The 17,194-nt window shown below is 41.8% G+C and overlaps 1 protein-coding gene across 2 annotated transcripts; it reads left to right on the top strand.

Annotated features, from left to right (window-relative positions):
* The first annotated feature begins 7,796 nt into the window (after window positions 1–7,796).
* LOC110530394 (tRNA selenocysteine 1-associated protein 1-like) lies at window positions 7,797–17,040 on the top strand. Of its 2 annotated transcripts, none has more exons than XM_021613409.3 (9): window positions 7,797–8,268; window positions 9,333–9,430; window positions 10,337–10,436; window positions 10,897–10,949; window positions 11,133–11,264; window positions 11,739–11,858; window positions 11,992–12,238; window positions 12,382–12,427; window positions 15,745–17,040. In XM_021613409.3, exons 1-9 carry the CDS (start codon window positions 8,233–8,235, stop codon window positions 15,885–15,887), a joined length of 975 nt encoding a protein of 324 aa, XP_021469084.1. In that variant the 5' UTR covers window positions 7,797–8,232; the 3' UTR covers window positions 15,888–17,040. The 2 variants fall into 2 exon arrangements, with proteins under 2 accessions (XP_021469084.1, XP_090038517.1); XM_090182391.1 differs by having other exon boundaries at window positions 8,113–8,263.
* Window positions 17,041–17,194: the final 154 nt, after the last annotated feature.

Below are 17,194 nucleotides of genomic sequence, written 5' to 3'. Positions count from 1 at the left end.
CAAAACAAGTCAGTTTGTGGAAACTACACTGGTGGGGTAAATGCGCATATTGTCTTTAGGCGAATGTTTGAGAATTCATGTGAAAATATGTCGCTAATTGGATGGAAACCTAGTGATGAGGAAATAAATGCAAGATTTGTCAATTCTTGCAAGTTCATTTATTGGAATTTCCGGAGGCATGGTCTTCGACATCACTTCATGACCTTTCGAGATGCAGAAACTTGGATGAGCGAGGTTCGACTTCAAACAAGGAAGCAAAAAATATATAATCCATTGTTCTATACTGTGGTAGGCGGTTTTAGCAACAGCTGTGCTGGACTGTGGTCGACCTGGATGATAGTTCCGATGGTATGGGTGGGGATGACGAAAGTCATGGACCTGTAAAAACCCTTGATTGAGTAGGTGTGTCCAAAAGGAGGGTGGTTCCTTGGTGTACTGAAGAGTGCACTGCAGCTATTCAAGAAAGATATAGGCTCCTGTGAGTCTAGTTGATTTCCAAAGGATCAAAGGGTCATTAAGTCTGTGAAGATAAATACATGGAGACAGTTCTGCTCTACAATAGGCAGGGGTACTGAGCTGGGGGATGTATGGTATATGTTGAAGAAGATGACTGGAAGAAGCAAGTCCACTTGAATTGGGGGTTATACCTTATGGTTGGAAACGTGCAGTAATACCTTTTGTAAAGCCTGGAAAGGACCCTTCATGTGCTGATAGTTATAGACCAATAGCACTTGTGTAAACTTGTGTAAACTGATAGAAAAGATGACAGTCAATAGACAGTCATATTTCCTGGAACATAGAGGTTTATTGAGTCAATGTCAAAGTGGATTCTGTAAAGGTAGATCTACTTTGGGTGCATTAGTAAAGGTGATCAATGAAGTTGAAAAAACTCTGGTCATGAAAGAAGTAATGGCTACTGTCTTTTTTGACATTGAAAAGGCCTATGACATGATGTGGAGAGAAGGCCTATTGATTAAGATGGAAAGACTTGGTATTGGTGGGAGATTATATAACTGGGTTTTGGCCTTCTTATTTAATCGCTCTTTTCAAGTTAAAATTGGATCCATTTTATCTGATGACTATGGAGTTGACAATGGTATACCTCAAGGCAGTGCTATCAGTCCTATTTTGTTCAACATTATGATTAAAGATGTGTTTTCGAATGTAGGTAGGGTTATTGGGGCTACCCTATATGCTGATGATGGAGCTATTTGGAAGAGGGGAAGGAATGTCTCTCATCAAATCAAAATCAAATCAAATGTATTTATATAGCCCTTCGTACATCAGCTGATATCTCAAAGTGCTGTACAGAAACCCAGCCTAAAACCCCAAACAGCAAGCAATGCAGGTGTAGAAGCACGGTGGCTAGGAAAAACTCCCTAGAAAGGCCAAAACCTAGGAAGAAACCTAGAGAGGAACCAGGCTATGTGGGGTGGCCAGTCCTCTTCTGGCTGTGCCGGGTGGAGATTATAACAGAACATGGCCAAGATGTTCAAATGTTCATAAATGACCAGCATGGTCGAATAATAAGAAGGCAGAACAGTTGAAACTGGAGCAGCAGCACAGTCAGGTGGACTGGGGACAGCAAGGAGTCATCATGTCAGGTAGTCCTGGGGCATGGTCCTAGGGCTCAGGTCCTCCGAGAGAGAGAGAGAAAGAAAGAGAGAAGGAGAGAATTAGAGAACGCACACTTAGATTCACACAGGACACCGAATAGGACAGGAGAAGTACTCCAGATATAACAAACTGACCCTAGCCCCCCGACACATAAACTACTGCAGCATAAATACTGGAGGCTGAGACAGGAGGGGTCAGGAGACACTGTGGCCCCATCCGAGGACACTCTCATGTGATCAAATCTATTCAACAAGCTATAGTGGATGTTGAAACATGATTGACTGGGGTTTTAAATTGTAGGATGTACAACCTGTTAGAATTATAGTATACTCAGATTCTCTGACTGTATTGAATAGTTTATAATCTGGTAAATCTAATAGAAGTGACCTTCTATTGGCAGTATTAATATTATTATGGAGAATTGAGAGAATGGGTGTAGTAGTGAGATTCTGCTAGATCTCAGCACATTTGGGTGTGGAAGGGAATTCAATTGTAGACCAGTTAGCTGAAAGAGCTTTGAAACAAGATATAATTGATATGAATGTTCCACTGGGTAGAGATGAGGCCAAATGTAAGATCAGAGCCATTTTGATAGATGTGTGACAGAAGAGATGGGACTCTGAGCACAAGGCTAGCATTTATAGGCCCTCCAAAGAAAGGTCGGTTGACAAAAATTCAAAGGTCAGATTAGGAACAACGAGGTGGTGTTTGCTTGATTGCACTTAGGACATTGTACATTGAACTCATTACATTTGGTTGTCAAGAATGTGAATGGGTTATGTCTGGAGTGTGTGGTCGATGAAATGGTGGAGTAGGTGTTGTTATATTGGGGCTCCTGAGTGGCGCAGCGATATAAGGCACTGCATCTCAGTGCTAGAGGTGCCACTACAGACCCTGGTTCAATTCCAGGCTGTATCACAAAATTGTGCACAGCATAGGGCGGTGCACAATTGGCCCAGTGTCGTCTGGGTTAGGGTTTGGCCGGGGTAGGATGTCATTGTCAATAAGAATTTGTTATTAACTGACTTGCCATGTTAAAACATTGTTGAAGAGAGGGAAAGATTGAATTGTTGGGTCATTGAGCTTTGGGGGGTTTGGAAGGGATTTTCAAATCAAATTTTATTTGTCACATGCGCCGAATACCTTACAAGCCCTTTACCAACAATGCAGTTTTAAGAAGATACCCCCCCCCCCAAAAAAAAGTAAGAGATAGGAACAACAAATAATTAAAGAGCAGCAGAAAATAACAATAGCAGGGCTGTATTCAGGGAATACCCGTACAGAGTCAATGTCAATGTGTGGGGGCACCGGTATTGAGGTAATATGTACATGTGGGTAGAGTTATTAAAGTGACTATGCATAGTTAATAACAGAGAGTAGCATCAGCGTTCCGGGGGTGGGGGGGCAATGTAAATAGTCTGGGTAGCCATTTGATTAGCTGTTCAGGAGTCTTATGGCTTGGGGAAGTTTTTCAAATTTTTAGGGCCTTCCTCTGACACCGCCGGGTATAGTGGTCCTGGATGGCAGGAAGCTTGGCCCCGGTGATGTACTGGGACGTGCGGACTACTCTCTATAGTGCCTTGCGGTCGGAGGCCGAGCAGTTGCCATACCAGGCAGTGATGCAATCCATCAGGATGCTCTCGATGGTGCAGCGGTAAAATGTTTTGAGGATCTGAGGACCCATGCCAAATCTTTTCAGTCTCCTGAGGGGGAATAGGTTTTGTCATACCCTCTTCACGACTGTCTTGGTGTGCTTGGACCATGTTAGTTTGTTGGTGATGTGGACGTCAAGGAACTTGAAGCTCTCAACCTGCTCCACTGCAGCCCCGTCGATGAGAATGGGGGCGTGATTGGTCCTCCTTTTCCTGTAGTCCACAATCATCTCCTTTGTCTTGATCACGTTGAGGGAGAGGTTGTTGTCCTTGCACCACACGGTCAGGTCTCTGACCTCCTCCCTATAGGCTGTCACATCGTTGACGGTGATCAGGCCTACAAATATTGTGTCATCAGCAAACTTAATGATGGTGTTGGAGTCGGGCCTGGCCGTGCAGTCATGAGTGAACAGGGAGTACAGGAGGGAGCTGAGCACGCACCCCTGAGGGGCCCCCGTGTTGTGGATCAGCGTGGCGGATGTGTTGTTACCTACCCTTACCACCTGGGGGTGGCCAGGATCCAGTTGCAATGGGAGGTGTTTAGTCCCAGGGTCCTTAGCTTCTTTGCCCGCATTGAGGCCGACGTGATTAAAACATTTAAATATGTTAACCCTCGCAAGGCTGCCGGCCCAGACGGCATTCCTAGCCACGTCCTCAGAGCATTCAATCGCTCCCTATCCCAGTCTGTTGTCCCCACATGCTTTAAGATAACAGAACTGAATGACTACCTCCCTGTAGCACTCACTTCTGTCATCATGAAGTGCTTTGAGAGACTAGTCAAGGATCATATCACCTCCACCTTACCGGCCACCCTAGACACACTTCAGTTTGCATGCTGCTCCAACAGGTCCACAGGCGATGCAATCGCCATCACACTGCACACTGCCCTATCCCATCTGGACAAGAGGAATACCTATGTAAGAATGCTGTTCATTGACTACAACTCAGCATTCAACACCATAGTACCCTCCAAGATCATCATCAAGCTGGAGACCGTGGGTCTCAACCCTGCCCTGTGCAATTGGGTCCTGGCCTTTCTGACGGGCTGCCCCCAGGTGGTGAAGGTAGGAAACAACATCTCCACTTCGCTGACCCTCAACACTGGGGCCCCACAAGTGTGCATGCTCATCCCCCTCCTGTACTCCCTGTTCACCCCCAACTGCGTAGCTATGCACGCCTCCAACTCAATCATCAAGTTTGCAGACGACACAACAATAGTGGGCTTGTGGTGAAGAAGGCTCAACAGCGCCTTTTCATCCTCAAGAGGCTGAAAAAATGTGGCTTGTCACCCAAAACCCTGACAAACTTTTATAGATGCACAATTGAGAGCATCCTGTCGGGCTGTATCACAGCATCACCGGGGGCAAACTACCTGCCCTCCATGACACCTACAGCACCCGATATCACAGGAAAGCCAAAAAGATCATCAAGGACAACAACCACCTGAGCCACTGCCTGTTCACACAGCTACCATTCAGAAGGCGAGGTCAGTATAGGTGCATCGAAGCTGGGACCGAGAGACTGAAAAACAGCTTCTATTTCAAGGCCATCAGACTGCTAAACAGGTATCACTAACTCAGAGAGGCTGCTGCCTACATTGAGACCCACTGACCACTTTAATAAATGGATCACTAGTCACTTTAAACAATGCCACTTTAAATAATGCCACTTTAATAATGTTTACATATCTTACATGACTCATATCATATGTACAGTTGAAGTCGTAAGTTTACATACACTTAGGTTGGAGTCATTAAAACTTGTTTTTCAACCACTCCACAAATTTCTTGTTAACAAACTATAGGTTTGGCAAGTCGGTTAGGACATCTACTTTGTGCATGACACAAGTCATTTTTCCAACAATTGTTCACAGAGATTATTTATTTTAATTTTGTACGTTTTTTTTACCCTGTTTTCTCCCCAATTTCGTGGTATCCAATTGTTTAGTAGCTACTATCTTGTCACATCGCTACAACTCCCGTACGGGCTCGGTAGAGACCAAGGTTGAAAGTCGTGCGTCCTCCGATACACAACCCAACCAAGCCGCACAGACTTCTTAACACAGCGCGCATCCAACCCGGAAGCCAGCCGCACCTGGCAACCTTGGTTAGCGCGCACTGCGCCCGGCCCACCACAGGAGTCGCTGGTGCGCGATGAGATAAGGATATCCCTACTGGCCAACCCCTCCCTAACTCAGATGACGCTAGGCCAATTGTGCGTCGCCCCACAGACCTCCCGGTCGCGGCCGGTTACGACAGAGCCTTGGCGCAAACCCAGAGTCTCTGGTGGTACAGCTTGCACTGCAGTACAGTGCCCTTAACCACTGCGCCACCCGGGAGGCTCACAGACAGATTATTTAACTCATAATTCACAGTATCACAATTCCAGTGGGTCAGAAGTTTACACACACTAAGTTGACTGTGCCTTTAAACAGCTTGGAAATGATGTCATGGCTTTAGAAGCTTCTGATAGGCTAATTGACATAATTTGAGTCAATTGGAAGTGTACCTGTGGATGTATTTCAAGGCCTACCTTCAAACTCAGTGCCTCTTTGCTTGACATCATGGGAAAGTCTAAAGAAATCAGCCAATCAGCCAAAATTGTAGACCTCCACAAGTCTGGTTCATCCTTGGGAGCAATTTCCAAACGCCTGAAGATACCACGTTCATCTGTACAAACAATAGTACGCAAGTATAAACACCATGGGACCACGTAAGCGTCATACCGCCCAGGAAGGAGATTTGTTCTGTCTCCTAGAGATGAATGTACCTTGGTGTGAAAAGTGCAAATCAATCCCAGAACAACTGCAAAGGACCTTGTGAAGATGCTGGAGGAAACATGTACAAAAGTATCTATATCCACAGTCTAACGAGTTCTATATCGACATAACCTGACAGGCCGCTCAGCAAGGAAGAAGCCACTGCTCCAAAATCGGCATAAATAAGCCAGACTACGGTTTGCAACTACACATGGGGACAAAGATCGTACTTTTTGGAGAAATGTCCTCTGGTCTGATGAAACAAAAATAGAACTGTTTGGCCATAACGACCATCTTTATGTTTGGAGGAAAAAGTGGGAGGCTTGCAAGCCATAGAACACCATCCCAACCATGAAGCACGGGAGTGGCAGCATCATCCTGCAGGAGGCAGCAAAGCACCCCAAAAGTTAAAGCTTGGTCGCAAATGGGTCTTCCAAATGGACAATGACCCCAAGCATACTTCCAAAGTTGTGGCAAAATGGCTTAAAGACAACATAGTCAAGGTATTGGAGTGGCCATCACAAAGCACTGACCTCAATCCTATAGACACTTTTTGGGCAGAACTGAAAAAGCGTGTTCGAGCAAAGAGGCCAACAAACCTGACTCAGTTACACCAGCTCTGACAGCTTGAATGGGCCAAAATTCACCCAACTTATTGTGGGATGCTTGTGGAAGACTACCCAAAACGTTTGACCCAAGTTAAACAATTTAAAAGCAATGCTACCAAATACTAATTGAGTGTATGTAAACTTCTGACCCACTGGGAATGTGATGAAATAAATAAAAGCTGAAATAAATCATTCTCTCTACTATTATTCTGACATTTCACATTCTTAAAAGAAAGTGGTGATCCTAACTGACCTAAAACAGGGATTTTTTACTAGGATTAAATGTCAGGAATTGTGAAAATCTGAGTTTAAATGTATGTGGCTAAGGTGTATGTAAACTTCTGACTTCAACTGTATGTACTCTATTTTACACCATCTATTGCACCTTGCCAATGCCGCTCAGCCATCGCTCATCCATATGTAGATATTCTCATTCACCCCTTTAGATTTGTGTGTATTAGGTAGTTGTTGGGGAATTGTTGGATTACTTGTTAGATATTACTGCACTGTTGGAATTAGAAGCACAAGCATTTCACTACACTCTCATTAACATCTGCTAACCTTGTGTATGTGACCAATACAATTTGATTTGAGCTTTGAAGGCACTATGGTGTTGAACGCTGAGCTGTAGTTAATTAATAGCATTCTCCTTTTGTCCAGGTGTGAAAGGGCAGTGTAGAGTGCAATAGAGATTGAATCATCTATGGATCTGCCGGTGTGGTATGTAAATTGGAGTGGGTCTAGGGTTTCTGGGACAATGGTGTTGATGTGAGCCATGACCAGCCTTTCAAAGCATTTCATGGCTACAGACGTGAGTGCTACGGGTCGGGTAGTCATTTCGGCAGGCTACCTTAGTGTTCTTGGGTACATGGACTATGGTGGTCTGCTTGAAACATGTTGGTATTACACACTCAGACAGGGAGAGGTTGAAAATGTCAGTGAAGACACTTGCCAGTTGGTCAGCGTATGCTGACCTGGTTATCCGTCTTGCTCTGCCGCCTTGTGAATGTTGACCTGTTTGAAGGTCTTACTCACATCGGCTGTGGAGAGCGTTATCACACAGTCATCCGGAACAGCTGATACTCTCATGCATGTTTAAGTGTTACTTGCTTCGAAGAGAGCATAGAAGTTATTTAGCTCGTTTGGTAGGCTCGTTTCACTGGGCAGCTCTTGGCTGTGCTTCCCTTTGTAGTCTGTAGTAGTTTGCAAGCCCTGCCACATCCTGCGAGTGTCAGAGCCGGTGGGGATGGGAGAGCATCTATTAGAAGTTAATAGGGCTCTTTTTTATTTTCTCAGAAGTATTGAGTTAGGTAGGAGGATTTAGAAATGTTTTAAACTGTGATTGACCCCACACCCCAGTACAGTAGGTGGCGGCATGCACTTTTAAAGTTGGTTTGCGGACCGCCATATGTCATGATATAGGATAGAAGTAGAAGAAGAAAACCTCACATAATTTCACGACGCAGCCATTTGAAACAACGCCAGTTTCGTGAGGAGGAGCTAGCTAACGTTAGTTATTAGCCAGCCTTTCGTTAACGAAGCTACCTAACTTACATATTCGCATTTATTAGAGACCCTCCGACAATAAACCACCAAGATGTTCAACAGAATGACAAGCCTTTGGATGGGTGATGTATGCTCGCTCTGTTTGAATAATTTTGCAGTAACGTTACTGGTAACAAACGTTTTAGCACAGACAATTGTTTTAGCTAGCTAACTTAGCTATTTTAGCAATGTAATTTACTAACGTTAGATACCGCACAACAACTTTTTGGGAGACATAATGATAATGTGTATGGTGTTATTTTAAAAACAGGATAAGAAATACAGTCAATGGTGTATTCGCAGTGTTTACTTCTCTAAAGTAACGTTAACGTTCCCGACAGTTTGGTTAACGTTTGCTTGTTAACGTTATGTTGATGCTGCCCTGGCTGGGCCTGACGTTACTATGGCAGCGCCTTGTAATAATCTATTAGTAGTTAGTTACTACCAGCACCTAATAACTGCTACTTCTGGGTGGCTGAAATGTGGGTTAACATTTGTTGTATGTAATTCTTTGGCCACATTAGCACTTTGGCTAGCTAGGTAGGTCTATCACTTATCTATCAGTATTCTCTCTACATTAATCTCAATTTCCTGGCTTGAGTTTGTACATTTCATGGATATGAATGGGATATTTTAAGCAATTAGACCTGAGGTGTGGTATTTGGCCAATATAACATTACCACGGCTAAGGGCTGTTCTTAGTCACAACGCAGCTCTGGAGTGCCTGGGCATAGCCCTTAGCCGTGATATATTGGCCATCTATCACAAACCCATGAGGTGCCTGTGGCATATTGGCCATATACCACTCCTCCTCAGGCCTTATTGCTTAAATATACCATGGCTTTCAGCCAATCAGCATTCAGGGCTTGAACCACCTGATTTATAATTGCAATGGGTATGACAAAACATTTCATTTTACATCTCTAATTATGTTGCTAACCAGTTTTATAAGAGCAATAAGTGACCTCAGAGGTTTGTGCTATATAGCTAATATACCACTGCTAAGCACTGTGTCCATGCATTCTGCTTTGCGCATGAGAACAGCCCTTAGCTGTGGTATATTGGCCAAATGCTACACCCCCCTCTGGCCTTATTGCTTAAGTGTATATCTTACAGACAACTACTCAATAATATTTTTTATTTTCTTTATAGCTGGACCCATACATGGATGAGAATTTCATCAAACAGGCCTTCAGCACTATGGGCGAGACGGCGTATGGTGTTAAGATCATTACCCACAGAGTAACGGGGTAGGTTAATCACAGACGTGTTTAATGTAGTGAGTGATATCATGTTTAGCTAGCTCTCAAACCCTTCTCTCCATGGGGTTTTCAGCCTAAAAGTTGACAAAACAAAAACGAGAATAGACGAGGTACCACTGTTACGCAGTTAGAGCAAGCAGGCATGATTTTCACAACAAGAAGGCACCAGAGCCTGCAATGCTATCAGGTTCCCACTAGATAACAAGCCTGTGAAGAGCATGAGTTGTGAGTAACATTTGCCAGCTTGAGCTAGCTAGCATACAAACTCAGTAGCACATCTACTAGCACAGAGTAGATCCTCCATATGATGTTGAAAAAAAGTTTGATGTGGGTAGTTCCGAAGATATCCTCAAATAGGTTAATGAATATAACCAGATTGTGACAACTACTAAGTCTTTGACCACACTGTTACTTTAGTGATTAAAAACTCATGTTTCCTACTCTTTAACATTTAGAGCAAGTGTAATGAAAGTCCCCCGGGAAGATGCCTTAATCAGTAGGCGCTAATGGTAGTTAGCATATATGAATGGGCTAGTGTGTAGCATTTGTTTCCTTCTTTGAAAGTAGGCCACTGACCAGTTTGTAATACACACTGTGGCATTGTACATAGATCAAGCCAATACATGCCCAAATGATCAGTGACAGATGCACAAAATACAATCTAATTGGACCCCATCAGCTACAAAGTCAAACCTAAAACATTACTTGTTCTAGAACCACCTGGTGTGATTCCAGTGAAGTACTTAGTTTACTTACCACAGCGCTGTGAATTGATACTGAAATTCCAAAATACAGTATTTGTGGGATATTATTACCCTACATTGGGTTTTTTCTGTCCTGTTTCTAAAATGTGGGTGTGTCATATTGTCACTAATACAATCTCTTGTGCTACAGAGGATCGGCAGGCTATTGCTTTGTGGAAATGGCAGACGAAGCTAGCGTTGACCGATGCGTTCACAGACTGAATGGGAAGCTTGTTCCTGGATCAAACCCGGTGAGCACTCATTATATGCTTGACATTTCTAATATTCGTTGTTCATTTAAACAACTTACTGATGATGTATTAGTGGACAACCACCCTCTCGTTTTAGTTTGATGCTTTTTGCAAAATGTGTTGTGGATAGCGGAGCTTCACTATCATTGGCCCCCACCTTAATTTGAGGTTGATGGAACATAATATCTCAAATTTACATGACAGCCAAGTTACTGAGCTCCGTTTTCTTCCTGATGGTGGTGGTTGAGGCTGTTTGTAAATTTACTTTGTTTGAAGCTGGTGAATAAACTCTGTTAGGAACTAACTGACGAATGGGATAAAGCCTGTACTGGGTGGTGGAGGTATGTAAACCAAATAAAATGTCCCTTTCTAATATACTCTTTATTTTCTAGCAATATGTCCTTACTACACGCATTTGTCTTTGAAGGTTCTTGATTGCGTGTTCTTTCTTCCTGTATAGCCCAGAAAGTTTAAGTTAAACTATGCAACTTATGGGAAACGGCCAGAAGCTGGGTAAGCCTGTTGAACTTTCTTCCTCATTTTGAGGCATTCTTCTGTTGTTGGAACCTGCAGTAGTGTGTTTATTATGTGATATCCACCTACAGAAAAAAGAAACCACTAGATGCATTGATGTTGGTAACTTAGTACACCTTGGTTATCTCTCTTGCTCTCTGTCCCTCTCATGGCTCTGCTCAGCCTGGAATTTTCAGTCTTTGTCGGAGATCTGTCTTCAGAGGTGGATGACTACCAGCTCCATCAGTTCTTCCTGAAGAAGTACCCTTCCTGCAAAGGAGGGAAAGTGGTCTCTGATCAGTATGGTAATTCCAGGTATGAGCGCTGAACAGACATAGTCATGTTATTTGGTGATGCTGGTAATGCACCACCTGATTTGAACACAATTTGAATGTAATTTCTGCTTCAGATGGATTAATCTGACATTTCATTACATTTAAATTCATTGTAAAATCGCATGACATTTTTAACAATATATTTGTTTAATTGGATTGTGTGGAGACGACATATCTGTGTCTTGCGTATCTTCACCGCTGGTATATTTTCCCCCAAATACTGGAAAAGGTTTGTTTCTGACATTTATGCTAAAACCATTGTTTTCCCCATATAGGGTAAGCAAGAGCAACTCACAATTGAAGTGATGCTACTTCATATTAAAAGTAAAACAACAAGTTTCAGTTCTACCATACCATTTTTGTTTTCTAATTAATTACGTGTTTGATAAGCATGATAAGGTGAGCCCGGAGAGAATGTGTGCTCAGGGTTTTAGTGTTGTGCTTTGTCTCGCAGAGGTTATGGTTTCATCAAGTTTGGGGACGAGAACGAACAGAAGAAAGCCATCGATGAGTGTCAGAACGCCACAGGCCTGGGGACGAAACCAATCAGGATCAGCATAGCTGTGAACAAGAGGTATGGTTCTATTACTGTGGAAATTATTTGATTAGTGTTATGCCGGTCACTCCTTGTTGAAAGTTGATCTCATATGCATGATTGTCCTCCTAACTTTGACATAATTTCCCCCCCATGTTTCCTTGCTTTTTAGCCATAAAATGAACAGCTATAACAACCAGAACCACAACTCCTACCACAACAATTACCAACAGCCGTACTATCAACAACCCAACCAGAACTACTACCCTCATTGGGGCTATGACCAGTACAACAGCTATAACTATGGTGGCTATGGTCCCTATGGAGGGTACCCTGCTCCAGGCCCCCATGGGATGATGGGACCCCCACCTCCCATTGGCATGCCCCCCATGCCCACAGACATGCAGACTTCCTCCGAGGTAACAAGCTCCTGGGATCTTCCCCTCATAATTCCCCCCGTACCTTATCCCTTAATGTCAAAAATATGTCAAAAAATGATTGCTAACAGTCATCTTCAACGGTTCACAATGATTAATTTCAGTTGTCTTGTTCTTCCCATTAGCAAACACAGGAGTCCACAAATGAGCCTGAAGAAGAGGCAGCAGAAGGTAAGTCCTCACTATCCTATTATATGTACTAAAGGAAAATGCAGTGTGCTGCAGATAAGTTCTTTGTTTCTTTTAACCTTTCACACGTTCCAACACACAGGTGTGATCGCTCTACAGTGGTCCCTGTAGCGTATGATCAGACTGTGATTAGAACGCTTATTTAGAACGTCCAATTTCGAATGACGCAACAATCAGCGTTTGAGCTGGCCACTGTTTTTTCAGAAACATTTTGCACAAACACAGTCCTTACAAAGTTATCTTCAGAATGTGAGCAGTTTATTTTTGGATACAATGTTCAGACATTCACAGAAGTAGCTACAGCATAACGCAAACATCCAAACCGGAAAAATGTGGACTACATTTGTCCTAGCGCTTTCTGAGGAAAGATTTAAATATTTTTATAACTCTCGGCTGACAAACTACAAAATGAATTAGTTAATAGCAATTACTATTTATAATTAATCACATCACTGGTGAGCTCACCATTGATCAAAATAATTGAGTAAAACACTTTCTAGAAATCGAAAGTAATCCGACGATGGCTAGTTTGTGCGCGCCACCATGCTTGTTTTTTTCCCGCATCAGCCAAAGATGAGGAGTTTAGTCTATTTATAGTATGCATGTTGAAGGGGGTGTGTCGTCTACGATCATCCACTTCCCTTCATTCACTAACGTAAGTTTACCTGAAAGATGAGTGAACCATTCCTTCAAGTCATTATAACATCTTTGGTCTGACCAATTACGTGACTCCCAGAATGCAGCTTAGCTCATTATAATCAGTACAACCTTCAAAAAGTATTTTACACACATCATAGTTGTCCATTACAATATATGCAATAATCGGAATACATTGTCACCAGTAATTGAAAACGTGAATAAAACTGTAAATACATTATGCTCCATACATAGAGAGACAGTAGAAACGACAACACGATATACAGAAAATAAGGAACTTACTTTGATAGGAATGCACACATGTCCAAGGTTATTATGTATAAGGAAAACAACAAGGAAGGCAAAGCGAGCGCGAGCAAGAAAGTGTTCGATTCTTGCAGGACTGCACAAATGTATGCATACTTTATCTGCGCTAACATGAGTGAAGTACGGTGGGCTCTCCTCGAAGAGAGAATTTTATCTGGCTCAGTAAAGCCTCAAACCTAAATTGTCCACATCGCTAAAATGGACTACTTCTATGTCAATTAATGAGGCAGAACACACCAATTCAAACCGTTAGAAAATAATTTGAAATTGACAAGTTGAAACTAATTCGCAGGCAACCCTGTAAAACATTGGTCACCAACCTTTTCTGAGTCAAAATGCAAGCCGAGATCCACCGCTCAGATGTTTTATTTTATTTATTTATTTTTAAAAGACTTACACTTTTTTTTAACAGTTCTGTAACAATACATTATCACTCCATATTGGCTATGCTTGAATTGCCCTGCCAATGTTCTTCTCAGACCATTTTGAAATTGTAAAACAAATGTTAGGTATATCAACACACTGGTAATGGTAATTGGTTGGGGAGGGACGGAGCAGCGGTGAGGCTGTTACCTGACTCACTGGCTCTTATCCGCTGAGAAAAGGGGGCACAGTCTTCCAGCTAAATGCTACTCAAGTCACATTGCATTATTTCTGCCTTATGCACCAATTCATGTTACTGGAGAAAGTGAAATATTCCTCGACATTGAAAAATACAAGGCACTAATAATAATAATAACACAAGCTTATCGGAGCACTTTGCTTTACTTATTCATTGTGGCTGCAGTGCTAGTTGTAGCGCCAGAGGAAGTTGGGAGAACGTGCATTTTATGGCTTATAAGTGTTCACTTTGCTGAGTAACTTAACCATAACCATCCATAAAAACAGCAGCTCTTTGCTAATTTCATTGAGTCTCTCGCTAGTCATGGTTTTAAGTTTTATCTCACGGTATCAACTTTTCTGTGGGTTCAAGGTTTATTTTTAGTCTATGGCTCGTGGAAACTGCAGACACTGTGATCTCATTGGCCTGCGGTAGGCCTATAGGTGTACTTGATTTGTCCTCCGGGCCTGCCGGATAGGCGGCGTTCTACTTTCAGTCACATGAAATGGTTAAAAATGGGATCACTTTGCCTTCCCGGCGCTAGGGCTGATGAAAAAAGTGCACTTACAACCATATCTCACACACTACCGTTTGAAAGTTTGGGGTCACTTAGAAATGTCCTTGTTTTTTTTTTTAAAGAAAAGCACTTTGTCTTATGACCTAACATAATCGTTTGTAGTGCTTTCGCTGAAAAGCCTATTTGAAATCGGACACTTTGGTGGGATTAACAACGAGAATAGTTTTAAAATGATATAAGACACATGTATGTTTTAGGAATTGTAATTATGAGATTTCTGTGGTTTGAATTTGGCGCCCTCTATTTTCACTGGTAGTTGTCATATCGATCCTGATATCAGGATTGCAGCCATAACAGGTTAACCTGTCCCGGAGTCGCCTCTTCCTTGACGTTGAGACTGGTGTTTTGCGGGTACTATTTAATGAAGCTGCCAGTTGAGGACTTGAGGTGTCTTTCAAAAACTAGACACTCTAATGTACTTGTCCTCTTGCTCAGTTGTGCACCGGGGCCTCCCACTCTTTCTGTTCTTGTTAGAGCCAGTTTGCGCTGTTCTGTGGAGTACACAGCGTTGTACGAGATCTTCAGTTTCTTGGCAATTTCTCTCATGGAATAGCTTTCATTTCTCAGAACAAGAATGGACTGGCGAGTTTCAGAAGGAAGTTCTTTGTTTCTGCCCATTTTGAGCCTGTTATCGAACCCACAAATGCTGATGCTCCAGATACTCAAGTAGTCTAAAGATGGCCAGTTTTATTGCTTCTTTAATCAGAACAATAATTTTCAGCTGTGCTAACATAATGGCAAAAGGGCTGTCTAATGATCAATTAGCCTTTTTAAAATGATAAACTAGGATTAGCTAACACAATGTGCCTTTGGACATAGGAGTGATGGTTGCTGATAATGGGCCTTTATGGAATATAAATATTCCATTAAAAAATTGCCGTTTCCAGCTACAATAGTCACTTACAACCATTAACAAGGTCTACACTATTTCTCATCAATTTGATGTTATTTTAATGGACTAAAAATCTGCTTTTCTTTCAAAACAAGGACATTTCTAAATGACCCCAAACTTTTGAACAGTAGTGTATAGATGTTATTTCTTAACAGTAATGTATGGAGATTGACAAGGAATGCCTTGAAGATCACTGCTGTGACCAATGCCTTGGCTTGTTGGCTTACTCTTTTTTTTTTTTTTTTTTTTTTTTTTTTTCCTGCCAGACCCCAACCCTCAGCTGGATGTGGATGCACTGAACACAGAATACATGGAGAGGAGCGAGGAGCTCTACGATTCACTCATGAACTGTCACTGGCAGCCACTGGATACCATCACGTCAGAAATCCCGCCTTTTTCCAGTTCCTGATCTGTTTCAACTTTCCAGTTTAGTATGAAATTAATTTTCTATAAAAGGGTAAAGTTGTGCAGAAAATGTCTTTTTTTTTATCACCAGTAGACACACAGCATGTTTCTTCACTACTGCCTTTGCCATTTGTATATATTGTTCACATCCTTCCCCTTTTGTATTTTTATTTAATGGAAGTAATGTTATTTTTCGGTCTGCACTAAACTTTCCTTCTAAATTAAAGTCTAAAAAATCTAAATCTAAGTCTTTCTGGCAGTGCGTTTGTTTGATTCAGAAACTGCATTTTTTTTATTTGATTAAATGAAGTAATCAATGGTCGTCATCTCCCAGACATGAATTTGTATTTATTTTCAGGAAGAAAGAACATTTGTTTTATTTTTCGCAGATTAAAAACTTCAATTTAAGCTTGTATTTCAACAGTTTGTATCACACCTTTTACTTGTGCTTTAATCTTCTTTTTTTAAATTTAAAGTTGCATTATACAGCAATTGGTCTGCCATTTCCTGGTTGCTAAAATTCTAATTGCTTGTTTTGTCAAACTGAAATTAAGCGAACTATGTATAGTGTAGAGAATCATTGTACCCTTTAAACCGCTGTGAAATATATTTTCAATAACCAAAAATATTGTGTTTGCAGATTATGTACCTGAAGTAAAAGTTGTAAAAACTAAACTTAAATGTGAAGCATCTACACATTAGGCTTGCTTTAAATGAGTGACGGCTCTAACTCATATTTCTATGTGAATTTGGTCGTGACACGCAAGAAATGTAACTCAATTGCTATTGGTCACGCACATATTTAGCAGATGGTATTGTGGGTATAGCGAAATGCTTGTGTTCCTAGCTCCAACAGTGCAGTAGATACCTTTTCATTCATTCTCATGATATACATTTTGTTTTAGACTTGTAATTCATTTTAGCTTTTTCTGTGCCTGGAGCTTTTGGAATAATTCTATTAAAGCTGACTTGGGGGGGGTGGGACAGGACGTTGAAGTTGTCTGGTATGTATTATCCAATTATGTGACACCGAACATTTGTGCTTATGCAAAGTTCAGCGCTCGTTCATTTAGTCTGGTTTTCAGAACCACAATTGAACTTCTTACATTACTTGCACTGTCAGATGCATATGTTCAAAAATAAACAGCCTTATGTAATCAGTGCTCTATGTTCAGGTCTGAAAGACAGCCAACCAATTTTATGAAGCCTTTCCTTTATAAAACTGCTTGTAGACAAGTTCATAAATGTCTTCTCGAGTACAATAAGTGGATAACGGACAGTTTAAAAAGGTCTTGAAATTCTGTTAATATG

This window comes from Oncorhynchus mykiss, chromosome 8 (genome assembly GCF_057628025.1).
Source record: "Oncorhynchus mykiss isolate SJ-2025 chromosome 8, ASM5762802v1, whole genome shotgun sequence".
Lineage (NCBI taxonomy): Eukaryota > Metazoa > Chordata > Actinopteri > Salmoniformes > Salmonidae > Oncorhynchus > Oncorhynchus mykiss.
This window is presented reverse-complemented; position numbering and strand designations above follow the sequence as displayed.